The 16,857-nt window shown below is 36.7% G+C and overlaps 1 protein-coding gene across 1 annotated transcript; it reads right to left on the bottom strand.

Moving 5' to 3' along the window:
* Positions 1-1,051: 1,051 nt before the first annotated feature.
* Positions 1,052-16,857, bottom strand: CA2 (carbonic anhydrase 2). The gene is made up of 6 exons (XM_077771328.1): positions 16,653-16,857; positions 7,660-7,778; positions 7,003-7,095; positions 5,864-5,926; positions 3,631-3,786; positions 1,052-1,796 (listed from the first exon to the last, which is right to left on the bottom strand). Exons 1-6 carry the CDS (start codon positions 16,855-16,857, stop codon positions 1,677-1,679), a joined length of 756 nt encoding a protein of 251 aa, XP_077627454.1. The 3' UTR covers positions 1,052-1,676.

Below are 16,857 nucleotides of genomic sequence, written 5' to 3'. Positions count from 1 at the left end.
TTGATAGTCAGGATCAAAGAGATTGAGTAGCTCTGAGACTCAAAACAAATCAAACTTCAAAGCTTGTGATCTTTCTCCTACATAAAACTCAGCATGGTTCTTAAGTAAAGAAGGTTAGGGGTATAAATGAGTTTAGAGACTTTTCTAACTCAAGAAACATAGGAGTTTTATTCCATGCAGTGTAGAATTTAAGGTTTGTGTTACATTTGGCTTTCCAGAATAACTCATCAGCCAAAAATCCATTGCATGGTTCAGGCACACTGCTAAATCCAGAACAGCCATAATAGCGGAAGATTTTGGTTTCATGTATTCACTTTTCTTCTTCTCTGTAAGGGTATAATTTACTTTTCTAAGATTCAGATGACTTTTTTACTTGTGGGTACCACTTGAATTCCCTTTTTTTAAAGATAAAATGGACTTTTGTTTTATTTCCAAGGAGTATATATTGATTCAGGATGTACACATTTCTCCACCTTGCTACTTTTAGTGTAACCAGTTCTTCTTTCCCTTGCAGGATTAATTCTCATAGGGGTCTCATGAAGATCACATGAGTGCTCAGAAAGCACTTAAAACAGCAGTTGGCAAATAGTAAATGACCTTCAAGGTTTTTCCTTTTTTGAAAACTCCTACAGTTATGAGTAGCCAATTATGATAGCTTATTATTAATGAATTAATATAAGTTATAAAAGTACACATTTGCTCTGGGCATGTGGGTGGCTCAGTTGGTTAAGCATCCACTCTTGGTTTCGGCTTAGGTCATGATCTCACAGTTTGTGGGTTCAAGCCCTGTGTCGGGCTCTGGGCTGACAGCACAAATTCTCTCTGCCCCTCCTTTGCGTGCGTGCACGCACACACACACACACACACTCTCTCTCTCTCTCTCCCTCTCTCTTTCAAAACAAATAAATAAACCTTTAAAAAAAGTACACAATTGCTTTTCCATTTTTACGTATTGCCCAGAATAAAATAAAACAGCCAAAATTAAAATCCAAATTTTATTAGAGAATATATCTAAAATACATATTTATTAAGTTATGATATATTATTTGAATGGAAATATACTCTGTATCACAACTATAATTATAACAATTTTTACAGATAATACTTCATTTACATCTCTAATTCAAAAGTCACTAAATTACAACATAACTCATATTTAAGATAACATTGCTACAAATATATAAGAATTTAAAATTTTCTCTTTAATATAGCATCTTGGAATCATGAACATTTATTTTATCTGGTTCACATTACATAGAATCATGACTATTTTACCTGATTTACATTACACAGCTCAGTTTATCTCATGATAGGGATTTGCACTCAATCATTCTACTTTCCTATGCTTTAAAACTAGCATTTTTGTGAACAATTGTCAATGCTCATCACCCTTTGTTCTGCGAACAAAGTCAAGGTACTTTTTCTCCTATTTCTTGTATTATATTCTCTATTACAGAAAGGCTACTACCTAAGCAAAGCACCAGTCACAGCAATTCTGTCAAGCATGACACCTGGTCAAGTTCTTCACATTTTACTAATAAGCACATCAGGTGAGAGATGAAAGGTCTAGAAAACCAGATGCAAAGCAGCCAAGGTCCAATTCAACAAGGTAGATTTGTGCTTAACTAAAGGGAAACCCAATGGTCCATTATTTGGACCTGGGTTCCAGGGCCAACTTATTTGAAGGAAGCATTAATTTTTCTGTTGTTCAGCGGCTGAGCTGGGCGCCAGTTGTCAACCATCAGGTCTTCCGGCTCGCCTTCCTTATTGAAATTAAGCTTACGGAATTTCAGCATCTAAAAGGCAAAATAAAATATGAAAAAATTAAAAGTACAAGTTTCACAATAGTATTCATTTATATGCCTGCATTATACCCTGAAATAAATATTCACAGTACTATGTATCGATGTTCAAAATTCACTTTGATTCTCAATAAATGGATCATCGCATAAACCTTATATTGCATACTTTTATTTTAAATGTTTTATTTACTTTTGAGAGAGTGCGAGTGGGGGAGGGGTAGAGCGAGGGGAAGAGAGTATCTGAAGCTGGCTCTGCGCTGACAGCAGCAAACTTGATGTGGGGCTTGAACTCACGAACCGCGAGATCACCACCTGAGCCGAAGCTGGATGCTCTACTGACTGACCTACCCAGGTGCCCCTATATGTGTATACTTTTAGATAATAAATCAATTTCTAGAAAATACACACAAGACTGTTGATGTCATTTGAAAGGAAATTTTCAGTGAGCTTGTCTGTTTTTTCCCTCTTTTAATTTTAAAATCCAACATCAAAAGCCTATAAAACACATCTGAGATGTAAAATACTAACAAAAATTTTAGATCCAAATTAGGGTTTCATTTTCTGCCCCAGGGAAGATAATAATAAACTAGATAATAAACTAAAGTGTCCCAGGATTGCAAACCCCAGGGGATAAGTGATTGGCTGGCATCTCTGCTTAAATGTATAGGAACAAATAAATGAATTTGCCCAAACTGGGAAATCCTTGACATTGGCTGATCTTTATTCCCTTTGAACCTTGTTTCAGCAGCCTGGTCCAACAATGTGAAACAGGCAGCCCTCAGCCAGCCTCCTACTTCTTTGAGGTTATTTGTGCAAAAGGGTACTTCCCTTTCTCTAAACAAGGCTTGATCTAAATGAAGAAGGGTTGTTTGGGCAGTGATAAAACAGCCCACAAATCAACAGCCTTCAACCTGATCTCTTTGGTCCAGGAATTATCCCTCAGCTACTGTCACATTGGTTAAATTATCCAGGATCCAAGTCCTTGTGGATCCTACTGAGGAATGTCCATTTTCTTCATTTCAGCTGTGGAGGAATAGAGACAGACAAAGGGTGCTATCAGAGACTTAGACGCTGCACTAATAACTTGAACCACATCAAGTATATTATATGGGAGAGATAAGAGTCTGTGGTCTAGCTTGTTAAAGCACCTCAGAATGAGTTTTTGATAGATACTTTTTCTCCAAAGCATGACTTTTACTTTTGTCAGAATTCAGAAACGTATTCTGATACAAATAAAACTGCAGCAAGCTCTTGTGTGAGTGAGCAAGCGCCTGGGAGTTACCACTGATATCTATGTAACCTTGAATATGAAATTTCATTGTCCTGGGCCTCGGTTTCCTCACAGTTTTCATAAAAGCATTTATTAGGTGACAGATACTTTACTCATTTAATCCTCAGGATTATCCAACTTTACAGAGTAAACAGACTGTCTAAGCTGTGGCTAATAACAGCAAATATTTCTCTCTTTTTTTATATTTATTTATTTTTGAGAGGCAGAGAGAGAGAAAGCATAAGTGGGGGTGGGACAGAAAGAGAATGAGACACAGAATCTGAAGCAGGCTCCAGGCCTGATGCAGGGCTCAAACTCACAAACCGTGAGATCACGACCTGAGCCGAAGTCGGACGCCTAACTGACTGAGCCACCCAGGTGCCCCACAGCAAATATTTCTTGAACGCTGTTTATCAGCTACTCACTGCTGTAGATACCAGTTCCACAGCTAGAAACATCAGGAGGAGAATTAAGCCCTTAAACCCTGGGTCTGTCCAAATCCAAAAGCCAAGCTCCTCTGTCTGGATGAAATACTCTCTCTCACTTTAGAAAACCGACCTGCTCGCTGCTAACGCTGATGGGCTCCCTGAGCACGATCCAGGTCACACATTCCAGAAGGGGAGGAGTGGTTAAGGAGCCTGGGTAGGTCCAGTAGTCCAAGCTTTCAGGAAGGAGGCCACAAGGGTCAAAGTTGGTGAAGTCGGCGCTCTTACCCTGGAACAAGGCAAACACCCAGGTTACAAATGTCACATGATCAGAGTGGGAGGAAGGCAAGAAACATATACTCCCCTGTGGTTGCCAGAAAACTTTTTTTTTTAAGAAAGGTCCCATGTTTACCAAAAAACCAAAGGAAATTAACAGACGGCATTTGACTTGTAAATACAGATGAGCAGATATGAGCAAGAGAAACTGAGTATATTATTTTCACGTGTCCATTCTCATCTTGATCTCCAAAATTATCCCTTATAATTTCCATTAAGTTATTAACTGATCACGTCCAGTATTTAAAGTGAAACTGCTGCCACTAAAATAATGCAAACTTGAGGCTGGAGTCACGAAAATAGAATAATTATTTTCTTGCTTAACGAGGAAGTAATTGCCTTGCTATCCTATCCGATGGCTGGATCAGAACTGAATAACTGCTTTCTTTTCTGGATACTACACTTTTAAAGCAACAGATGCAAATAGCAATGAGTTACAAGCAGAGAGACAAGATTGTTACAAACAGAGAAAACTGTCCTAGGAGAAAAAAGGGAACAAAAGATGACTAGCCTGGGGGTAGGCAAAACCCTGTTAGAGAGAATAGGTTCAAAAGAAATAAAGATCAGGGGCTCCTAGGTGGCTCAGTTGAGCAACTGACTCTTGATTTCAGCTCAGGTCATGATTTTAGGATTGTGGATTAAAGCCTGATGTTGGGCTCTGAGCTGAGTGTAGAGCCTGCTTAAGAGTGTCTCTCTCTCTCTCTCTCTCTCACTCTCTCTCTCTCAAAAAAGAGGGGAAAAAAGGGGGAGGATCAGGTTTTTCATTTTGTGAGGTATAATTGACACATAATATTATATTAGCTTTAGGTGCACAACATAATGATTTGATATTTGCATATATTGCAAAATGATCAACACAGTAAGTCTAATTAACAGCCATTACCATGCCTCGTTACTAATGTTTTTTGTTTTCTGATGAGAACTTTGAAAATCTACTCTCTTAGCAACTTTCAAATATGCAGTGCAGTAGTAGTAACAACAGTCCCTATGCTGTATATTTTATCCCCATAACTTATTTCATAACTGGAAGTTTGTAACTTTTGAACCCCTTCAATCACTTCCCCCAACCTCTGATAACCACCAATTTGTTTTCTGTATCTATAAACTCATTGTATTTGGTTTGTTTCTTTGTTTTTTAGATTCCACATATAAGTGAGATCATATGGTATGTGTCTTTCAGTATCTGACTCATTTTACTTAGCTTAATGCCCTGAAGGTCAATCCATGCTGTTACAAATAGCCAGATTTCCTTCTCTTTTATGACTGGACAATATTCCATTGTGTACATATAATCCACACTTCTTTATCCATTCATCCATTGTTGGACACTAGGGCTCTTTCCATATCTTAGCTATTGTAAATAATGGTGCAGTGACTGTGAAGATACATACATCTTTTCAAATTAGTGTTTTTTAATCAGGTTTATTCTACATGATTCAAAGAGGTAGAGTAAGAGCAATGAGTGAGCATTTCAGAAGATAAACATGACTTCAGTTTGAGAATGAGCTTTTGAAGCCAGGGCTGCCACTGGTGATTGTATTTAGCAGATGTTCAATGACCTAAATGTGGCTACACTGTAGAGAGAATTTAAACATGGGATGGATTAGTCTTCATGCCTACCATTGTATCTCCTTTGTTAACAAAGTGACTGGAATGGAGTAAGTACTTAAATATCTGCTGTGTGAATGAGTTGATAATTTGACCAGATGATTGTTCAGTTTCCTTGCAGTCATGAGATTCTCTGACTCTTGTCAATGTTCAAATGATGGGGGAACATTCATGGAGAATGTTCAAATGATGGGGAAACAAGATTAAATAAATGCAAGATTAAAATTATACTAGCATTAGGATCAGCTTTTGAATAAAGAAAAGTTAAATGACTATATAAGCCACATTTTACCTTCATTAACTGCTCACCCAAACACCACATGTCAAGCCGAGACTCTTCAATTTGATTCAAAGAATTTCCCAAAACCAGTGGGATCTAAAATATAGGTTCTCTATCGAGGTGGCAGAAAATGTAACTGTACCTTTGTTTTAATAGAATCCAGTGCATCAAGGACTTTCTGTAGGCCTGGGTTGGCTTCACCAATCTATAGGAAGACATAATGTACAAGGTACTGTAATCTGGTTGGTACTACATCAGTTTCGATTTGGGCAGCTCTACCATAAAATGTTTCCAAATAATGAACCAAAGTTTACCACTGCTGCATGCCACCCATCCGTCTTACTTTGATTACATTAACACCACGAACTTTCCTACTTTCACTGACAACTTCTCTCTGCTTCCCCCACCCATCAGGTCCCCCTGAATGTACCCTCTCAAATGTCACTAGTGACCTCCAACTGACCTCCAACCGCCCAAGCAAGGAACCCTGTTCAAATGTTTACCTTAATCTTTCAGGATTTTATACTTTGACTTCTCTCCTTTTTGAAATACTCTCCTTTGGCTTTACTTCTGCCCTCCAGCCTCAGCAATCTCCCTTGACTTCTGTATTCCTTTTTAGTCATTTAATACCATCTTTCCCACCGCCTTAAATGTCTTACATTTTGCAGTTTCTCAGGAATGCATGATCAGCAGCTTTATCACCTCCCTCTTCGTGCTTTCCGTGGATGATTTCATATTCCCTTGTAGCTTCTACCTTGACATATGATCTCAGACTCCGTGACTCTCCAGCCCAGACCTTTCTCCACTTGCTTCACAGTTGTCTAGAGGGCAGCTTAACCTGCATGCCCCACTGTTGCCTGAAATTCTCCAATATTGAGTCACCGCCCTTGAGCCCTCCCAACCTTGATCTAAATTTAGCATTACCTGTCGTGAAACACTACTCTCTAGTTAAGGGTAAATTTTAAAATAAAAACCAGTGGTCATCTGAAGTATACCTTTGTTTCATTTCACATTTCCAATGTATATGTTCTTCACATTTACATCTAAATAGCACCTAATTAATACCTCTCAGATTGTTTGTTTTGTATTGTTTTGTTTTGCTTTTTGTCCTCCATCTATACAGCTACTAGCAGATACAAAGGCAGGACATTAGCCTGAAAATATTTTGGAGCCAAAGGCATTCCCTAGGCTCTTTGTAGAAGGTCCTGTTTATTACGAATGTTCGGTCTGGTTAACCTTTCTCAAAAAACAGGGAAAGAAAGAATTGGGCCATCAACTAACCTTTAAAAAAATACCCAAAACAGCCAGTCCATCAGGTTGCTGCACAGCTTTTCCAAAATCCCCATATTTGGTGTTCCAATGAACCAAGTGAAGCTAAAGCAATCGGAAGCAAAACCATAATCAATGATACACATCATAAAACCTCCAAATTTTATCCGGAGACAAAACCACAACGAATGATGTACATTATAAAACCTGCCAATTGACCCCGGTGACCTTTTCTTCACAGCTAGAGGTTACTAAAGAAAGGTAAAATGTGGGTAATTTAAAATAAAAGCTTTTCTTTAATTTTCATCCTAATTATCCACAATTTGATACAACAGCAAGTGAATTCATCAACTCTCAGACAAAAAGTTACATATTTTTGAGGGAAGACACAAATGTTATTTCTAGATTTATGTTAAAAAACCATCCTCCAATATGAATTCCTTTAAGTTTTGGCAAACGATGTCATTGAGTGTAGCAGAGAATGTTTTGCAGCATTAACTGTAAGATCACAAATAAAAGTTATAAGAAGCAAATATGAAGGTCCTTTGTAAAAAAAAATGAAAAAGGTGTTTTGCTTAGTTTGAGTTGAATTTAGAAAACAAAGTTTTTGAAATTAATGCTGAATATCAATTTACATTTTCCCCTGGAAAGCAAAAAAGCGTATCTTACCTCTGCAGCATATTTCTTTTTATCCACAGTATGCTCAGAACCTTGCCCATCAGATGAACCCCAGTGAAAGTGAAACTGAATCAATCTGTAAGTGCCAGTGAGGGGTCCTCCTTCCAGCACTAAAATGTAAAACACACATCTACATATGATATATGTATATTACACATGTGCATTTATGTGTATGAGTAAGAGTGTATGAATGTATATACATACACACAATCACGTGTATATACACACATATATGTACGTATGCACATGAAACACACACACTACTAAATATTATAACGGAATTTAATCCTTTTTCATAATTCAAAATTTATGCCTGTAGCAACATTTTCACTTTGCAAACATTAAATCCAGACTCAAGTTTAGTCTACAGTGCTGAACAAAATCATTTCAACTGGCTTTTCTCCTCACTTGAGTTGGCTTGAAGGATGGGTGCTTTTCCATCTGTTTTCTGAGCACAGTGATAACTTCTCTTCTGGGTTTGTTTGGACTCACAGGTTCTGGTTCAGAGAAAGGAAGTTGTAAGTGGAATTATTAAGTCCTCGGTGAACTGACTGGGGAAGTGTCCCTGCTTGCCAACGTGGGTCTGCGGTACGCACAGCACGAGCAAACATGGGAAGCTCTCTTCTCCAGGGCCACATGACTGCCTGGCACCTGCTTTGCTAACCCCTGACGCCAGAATTCGTGAAACAATAAGCATTTTGTTGATCTTAGTATAAAACCCAATTTTCCTTACCCTGGCTTCCCCAAATCAGAATTTGGATTGTCATTGCTACTGACTAGCTTCATCCCATTAAAATGTTTTATTGAACCTTTCTGATCTTAATTTCTTCATCTGTAAGGTGGATACATTCAATTGTTTATCACTTCACTAAAAATTTATTGATTGCCTAACAGAGTGCATAGTACTCTTAAAAACTTAAAATTCTAACTTTTATAACTGTCTTATGATTCTATTATTCCGGTGTTAATATACCTTCATTAGACTAAAGCACAAGATGAGTGGATGTCATCTCCAGTACAGTCTATTTGTAGATAAGGAGTTGTGTATTAGACAGAATTAAAATAGTGAGAAATCACTTTTCCCCAACCTCTCCATAAAACTTTGTGTTAACTTGTATATATTCATGAAATTTTACCAATATATTTAAAAGCTTTTAAAACTAGCTTAGTTCTCCAGCTTCAAATTTTATTTCTCTAGAACTGGGATTAAAACATGTCTTGCTATAACTGCATTTTACTAGCTCTGGGTTATAATTCTATAAAATAGTGTGCCCAAACTTACTTTGGCTTTACAAAACAAAGCAACAAAGTCTGTAGAGTCAAGTTTGTTTGCTTAATTTCACCTGCATAGATGGTAGCAACACCCATTCATCTACCCAAAGTAAAAAACAGAGCTGGCTGGAAGATATTTAGGCCCTTCTTGCGACTCCTAATACAACCTCTGGTCGTCAGCACTGACTTACAATAGGCCAAAAGAAGGAGGGGCGGGGGGGGAGAAGGGAGAGAACCAATTATGTTAGTGGCGTTACATTATAAATCTGCTAAAAAACATCAATTTGGATATAATCTGACAAAATCACATCTCTTGAAATTCAATGAATTATTGTAACAGTTTTTTTAATCTGATAATTCTGTAAGGAAATAATTATCTGCACTCCCGCCAAGGCTTTTTCAAAAATGAGAAATTTCTCATTTTTCATAATATATTCTTAACACAAAATATTTGTTTATGAAATAAACAATTCCTTTATAATAACTTCTTAAAGCTACTAACTGGCTGATCATAAAAAACAAATGCCCTCTGTAACATCACTAGTTCTACCAGGTGACAAAATAAATTTTAAAAAATCATATTAAGCATCCAAAATAACTTCTTAAATGTGTCTCTTTCCCTTGTGAACAATCATATCAGAATCTTCTATTTTAAAAATACTAAACCTTATTGCTGTTTCCTATTCTTATTTTCTCCCTTGCAGATCTTAAGATTCCATCCTTATATACTTATTTCAGAGAAGTCACAATTAGGCAAGAATGTATATGAGCTTTTATTAAACAAGCTTTGCTAAAACTACCACAAAAAATGTTCTAGGTTCAATGATTAAACACACTCAGAGCTAATCTATTATTACCAGACACCTGTTTTAGCTCCTGTTAAAATAAAACTATGTTGCCATGTAGATTAGAAGCCCTTGTACCTAGGAAAGGTTATTAAATTCTTAAAATTTAGTTGCTACAAAAAGAAACATTTCTGATCTTCTTCAGCTAGTTGGTTGGTTATTTCTTAGCAAATCCTTAGCATGGAGTTTAGTCAATGAAGTTCTCCCAAAACATCATTACAGTAATAAATTGCAACAAATTCTTATAAAGGTAGCATACATCTTATTATATGCAACATAACAAAGACATTTGGTTGAAAAATAGGAAGCTGGCACTTTTTCCAGATCTGCTTCTTTATTTACTTATCTTGATTGCTACATACCACTTTTTAAACTACCCAAGTTTAAAATGAAGTCTGTCTCTCTGATGCAAAAATAATATTTAAAAATAGCAGAAACTGCTGACTGCATATATTTTTCCTCTTTAAAGTCTAGCCATGCTAGTGCGGGCTCTGAAGAGTCCATGATTTATTGTACCACAGAACTGTTTTCCACAGGGGACAGGGAGACATAACTGGGGACTTCTATCAGAATATATTTTTCAAGATTCCCCAATTTAAATCCAAATCTCAACACCAAAGGCTCCAGCAAATTTTAATTTTTATGATCAGCCATCAGTTACATATACTACATATATAAAACACAAAATAAGTACTAAGTATATTCTAATCTGTCTTCCTATACATATTACTTAGGGAAATTATGTAAACTATGTTATTTGTGAAAATTAAGACATTTAGTCCGATAATATACAACACTATACAAACTAAAAAATGAAAATTTAACATTTTTAAATTTTTTTCTTCCTACTCCCTTTATTACTTAACATAAAATATATCCAAATAACAAGCTAAACACCTGAATGAATGTCAATAATCTCTCTTAAATCCAAAATACAAATAAACCGCTTCCGATAATCTTTAGTTTAAAATGCAAATTTAAGGGATTTCTTATTAATGAAGTACATGACTAAGTCTACTAAAAATGCAGCATTTCCAGGAGATAAACAATCTTCTTTAAATCATGCATTACTGTTTTGCTTTTGGCAGTAGCCAATAATCCTAGAGTTTACATCCTAAAATCAAGAAAATGAATGAAGAAAGATGTCCACATTTTCTTTTAAAATAGTGAGATGTTTAACTGTTACTTTCACTAAAGTAAACAACAACTAAAAATCAAGGGGACAGAAGTTTTTAGTTTTGGGTATATGGAAATTATATGAGAGTAAAAACAAGACCTAGGATCTGTGGTTTAACTAAAATGGATGGAGGGAGGTGTTAAGGGTAGGCATTTTTAAGAGCATCAAAATAAGAATGTATTGACTTCAAAAACTAAGAAAGTAGACAAGATGATAGTCCCAAAGGATAGAATACATGAGCTAGTAGGGGCGCCTGGGTGGCTCAGTCAGTTAAGCATCTGACTTCGGCTCAGGTCATGATCTCCCAGTTTGTGGGTTCCAGCCCTGGGTCAGGTTCTGTGCTGACAGCTCAGAGCCCAGAGCCTGTTTCAGATTCTGTGTCTGTCTCTCTCTCCGCCCCTCCCTCACTCATGCTCTGTCTCTCTCTGTCTCAAAAATAAAGAACCTATTAAAAAATTAAATAAAAAAAGATTACATGAACTAGTAAACATGGAACAGCATTTTATTTCTTGTTAAGACCTCTTAAATGTTGTAAACGAATAGAAAATATTCAAGGCAACTTCATAGCTCTGGTCCTCAGATTTCTGTGTGAATCAGGATCATCTGTTAAAATGCAGACGCTCAAGTCAGATGCTGACCTTGATGACTGAGATTTTCTGAGGGAGCAGTTAGGTCATTCTGATGCAGATCAAAGTCTGAGAATAGGTGCTCCATAGTTTTTGTCAGGCAACAGGGAAAAGGCTCTGGATTTTAAAAGGGTAAAGCACCACTTCAGTTTTCCCTTCCTGTATGAACTATGGAAAATGGGAGTTTTATTAGAACATAGCAGTGAGGGGGGTGCTTGGGTGACTCAGTCAGTTTAGCGTCTGACTCTTGATTTTGGCTCAGGTTCAAGCCCTGTGTCAGACTCTGTACTGACAGCATGGAGCCGGCTTCAGTTTCTCTCTCTCTCTCTCTTTCTCTCTCTCTCTCTCCCTCCCTCCTCCCCTGTTCGTTCTCTCTCTCCCCTCTCTCTCTCTCAAAATAAATAAACTTAAATATATATGAAAATCTGATGTTGGGTATGTGTGTGCGTTTTCTCAGTAAATGCTTTTGAAGACCCCACTAAATATAATCCACTAATTCCCGTTGGCAATAAAATTATGAATTAAACAATTGGAAAAAATTAAAAGAAAACAAGTTTTTAGTTTCGGGTATATGGAAATTATATGAGAATTAAAAAAACAAAGGAAACTCTTTTGACATGAACATAATTAAATACAGTGTTTGGAATGTTTTGGTCAGTTTTATAAATACTTGGGTATCTCTTACACCACTAACAGTATGCACGACAAATCCTTTGACTTGTTACTGTTCTGATTCCTTTGAACTTAAAAGTGTTCGTGGAAGGACAATATTAAAGCTTCAAAAGCAAGTCCTTGAAAATCAAGCAAGACTTATGTATGAAGTTCTATTATTATAGAGGCAGTGGTCAGCTTGAAATGAGCACAGATAAATTGTCCATTTTCTTCCTTTTTTCTTGAAATAATATAAACAGATAAAAATATTTCAGTTCCCAAAGAACAGAAATTATATGACAGTTGTATAGGGATTGGCTCATAATTTCAGGCATTGGTTTTTCAATATTTGCATCTAACACTGCAATAAAGCAGGAGAGTTTTAAGTTCATTAATAAAAGTTAATGAGTTAGCAGAAGTTAATAATTTGACTAGTATTCTTTTCTTCCAGATAAAGCTAGTAATAAAAGAACTCAAACAGAGAGAGTTACTTTTTAATAAATTTTTAAAAAGCTTAACAGGATTAGCATTTTTTCATTAATTTCAGGTGGTTTGTTTATAAAGGAATTGAGAAGATTGATGAGAGCTTTCAGCTAAAGCCTATTAACTCCACATTTTTATTTCATTAACTCTACACCTGAAAAAATTCTCCCAAATTCAAACATTCTAATAAACTCAACCAGCTCACTTCCTGATACCCTAATATCAAATAAGATAATATTTAGGATATTTAAAAACTTAAATCTTTGAGAAGTTCTAGAAGGCTGAACTCTCACTGAGGTAGAAACTAATCAATAAATCAATAAAATGAACTGAAACATTTAGATGCAGAAAACAAGAGGTAAAAGAGATCTAAAAATGTTACTACCATAAAAATAATTCCTAACAAAAAAGATGTTAAGCTGTTGATTTAAAATATTGAGTGATCAAAAAATAAAATAAAATATTGAGTGACCACAATGAATAAATTATGTTTAGACTTAAGTGTATAGAAAAGCATATCATTTTTTAAAACATGGTACATATACATGAAATATTAACTATGATTATCATTCAAAGATTCTTATTCAACTTTTATTTTTAAGTGATGGTCATTTAGTCTCACTCCACCAAATGAGAAGGGAGATGACTATCAAGTTAAACTCCTTAGCATTCTGTTTTCTCATAATTATTTTAAGTGAATTTGACTAGCATATTTCCATCATTTGTCCTAAGGTGAGAGTCTAGGATTCTTTTTCAGAAAGTCTAAAAGGTATTCCTCTGCATGGTTTGATTGTTTAATTTACTCTGTTTTTCCTTAATGCCAACATTTTAATATATTCTGCATCCTGGGAAAAAAAATGCTTCCTCGTTTAACCCAAACAACTGACAATGTTGAAGAGCTATGGGCAAAGTTACAAAGGGATCTTTCATACATAAAGGAGAATAAGTCTTTCTAACATTAACTCTTCCTTGTTTTTATGGCACCTCCTTGCCCGTCAGAGCACATACTGTTCTCTCTCAAATCTCCCAGTCTTTCCTACTTCTCTTTGCCTGGAGTCTCCTCCAAGTTCAAGCCTCAGCATAAGATTTACCCTGGAAAGTCTAAGTCTCTTTCACGTTTCCATAGTTCCTTGGAATATGTCCTTGTCACACTTAACCAAAGTCACTGCTATTTCTGTGTCTTTCTACTTTAGGTACCCCCAGAATGAAATCTAGGGATACAGGAAGGAGGCCAGGCCTCTACCTGCCTTCATGGTACCTAGCTGATCTTGCATTTAATGGGTGTTACGAATGGGTTTTTTGTTGTTGTTGTGAATAATGGATGTGTCTCTAAAGTCATGGGTTTGAGACCCTATCAGAACCACTGTGTTCATAGTCTAAACATGGCTTTAATAATATATATGTTACTCACCAGGAGAAGTGGTTTAAAAAAGTGTGGCTAGTTCTAATCAGTTACTGCTAATATAGAAATCCATCAGAACTTGACATTTTCTTGCTAAAACATGTTAGTATATAATAACATCACATATGAAAACAGTATACACTTTAATATGATAAATGGGAATTTGAGGAAAATATAAAAATAAAAATGTTAAATACCATCAAGTGGTGGCAGGTAGTCTTACGGCTCATTAAAAACGTTCTTCAGTAATCTTACCACAGTAATCGCTACAGCAATTGCCTAATAAAAGCAGTCGAATGGTGTGTAGACATGGAAACGGCAATGGTCACTTGCTGGAGAATTGTTATGTGCCAGGTGCTGGGCTAAACATGCTTTATGCCTACTGTCCCATTTCATCTTTCCTTTGTGGTAGATACTATTGTTACTCCAATTTTGCAGTTAAGAAAACTACAAATTAGAGACATTAAGTTGCTATCGTTCCCAGGGCCACCGAGCTAGTTAGCGGCAGAGCTGGGACTTGAATCCATGGCTACCTGAACCCATTCTATGCTCACAGTTGCTAGACTAAATGCGGAAATCCACTTTCCAGTAATACTATATTACTGAAACAATTATTTCATGATCAAATTTGTAAGGAATATAGGGAATTATCTCATCTGATTCTATTTGTTAGACATTTGTTTCCCCATTGCTCCAAATAAGCACCCAATTTCTATGTGGCATCCAATGAGGTATATGACTGGTGGACAGTCTGCTCACTAAAAATGATTTCACCGGCAGCACTGAAACATACATTACTGTGTCTCTTTTTTTTAACGTTGATAGCTAAAGACTAAAATAGCTCAGGGGTGCATGTGGGTGGCTCAGTCCTTGAGCTTCTGCCTTAGGCTCAGGTCATGAACTCACAATTCATGAGTTCAAGCCCGGCATCGGGCTCTGTGCTAACAGCTCAGAGCCTGGAACCTGCTTCGGATTCTGTATCTCCCTCTCTCTCTGCTCCTCCCTTGCTCCCACTCTGTCTCTCTCTCAAAAATAAGTAAAGATTTAAAAAAAAATTTTTTTAAGACTAAAGTAGCTCAGGTTTTTTTTTTTAAATAAACACGAAGTTTTATAGCATCCTTTGTATAAGTACAATACCACCAAGACTATGGTCTAGTCATATTATAATCAAAATATTCAGTATCCTTTACAGGAAGGAAAGAAATTATTTCCCTTATATTTAGCTTAATCACTTGAGCATTATTTCTTTGAAGTGGGAGGCTTACTTGTGAAGGTAGAATCATTGAAGGAGTATCTTCAATGAACATCCTCTACTAAATCTAATAACCAAAGTCTAGTTAGTCATTATATTATGCCAGAATATGTGTTTGTGCGTGTGCGTGTGTATGTGTGTGTGTACTGGGGGGAAGTGCACACAAGGCACAGGTAGGTTGAAAACATTTCTCAGATGATCTCCACATTATCCTATATCAAACTGTCCTCCAGAATCACTATTTCAGAAATCCAAGCATCAAAAAGTAATTTAAAGTGGGGAGGAGAGTTTTTCCAAACTGGACTGAATGCACTGGCTAGCTACTGAAGAAAAAAAAAAAGGTCAACTTGACTCTAACGGCTATAATCAAACACTATCTATTAGTACTATCGGTCATTACTCCAAAATTTTGACAGCATTATCGGATGTCTTCTCAGTTTCTGTGTTTTCTCTTTTTGTCCTATCTCTCTTCTCGCTCTCATACCATCACACATCATGTGTTTGCAGCACCATTCATTCAACGACCTTCAGAGGAAAGTACTCAGGAAAATAGGGCACTGGCAATTAAATCAACCAATGGGCAATGAAAGCTGCTACCGTATCTGAATGGGATTGGTCTCCTGCTTCTAAATAAGAAAAAAGAAGCATTCAATGGACATCCTGTAAACAGTTCTACTACAGATAAATTATGGTAACTGGTTTTGTCAGCAATGGGCCAGGTCTGCCCACCAACTCTAAAACCTCTTCATTTGTGGAATGAATTTCTGGATGGATACCAAGATATATTGCCACCTTTGATCACATTTGTATTCACAAATACAACGCTTCAAAAATATTCAGTATTTTAAATAGTGAAGCTTTCACTCTTCTCACTGCTACCTTGAAGACAGCACTAAGATATACTTTTTATTGGATAGGCATCAATTCTGGAAAACAAATATTTTAGAAAGAATCTTCAAAGTTCCATTTCTGCAAATCGCATTGTTGCTGATCTTTACTGTCTGGGGATCTTGCCTTTTGTGACTTTTCACAAGCAGATTACAGTTATACAATGCCCTACATAGAAACCAGGAATTTTATAGGGGAGCCACAGCCCCAGGTCACTTCAAAGTAATTAGCCTACTTCTCAGAGCCGAGGACCTAATGAAGATTAGCAGAGTGGCATCTTAGAGTACTGAGACAAACAGGAGTATTAAGCCTCAACTCCTGATTCCTCCTATTAAACTGGGAAAATAGCTACTGGCTAAAAGACACAAGTTATTTTTTAAACACTGACCTGCTTTGTCCTGGGAGTCATCAAATTCCACGTTGAAAGAGTGACCATTGTTGATGATCCTCCGAGAAACCGCTTGCTCATAAGAAGGAGACAAAGGCTTCAGACCAGGATCGTGAAGGGCTGCTTTGGTGTCGATGTCAACAGGGGACTGGCGCTCTCCCTTGGCAATGGGGAAGTCCTTATGCCAGTGCTCGGGTCCTAGCAT

The sequence above is a fragment of the Crocuta crocuta genome, unplaced genomic scaffold (genome assembly GCF_008692635.1).
Source record: "Crocuta crocuta isolate KB4526 unplaced genomic scaffold, BGI_CrCroc_1.0 scaffold235, whole genome shotgun sequence".
Lineage (NCBI taxonomy): Eukaryota > Metazoa > Chordata > Mammalia > Carnivora > Hyaenidae > Crocuta > Crocuta crocuta.
This window is presented reverse-complemented; position numbering and strand designations above follow the sequence as displayed.

Excerpts from the sequence above, each read along its gene's own strand:
- CA2 (XM_077771328.1), bottom strand. The coding sequence starts at position 16,857 with ATGCTAGGACCCGAGCACTGGCATAAGGACTTCCCCATTGCCAAGGGA. Across the intron at positions 7,779-16,652 it reads TGACTCCCAGGACAAAGCAG|TGCTGGAAGGAGGACCCCTC; the intron begins GTCAGTGTTTAA and ends TTTACATTTTAG. Across the intron at positions 5,927-7,002 it reads TTTTGGGTATTTTTTTAAAG|ATTGGTGAAGCCAACCCAGG; the intron begins GTTAGTTGATGG and ends GTCTTCCTATAG.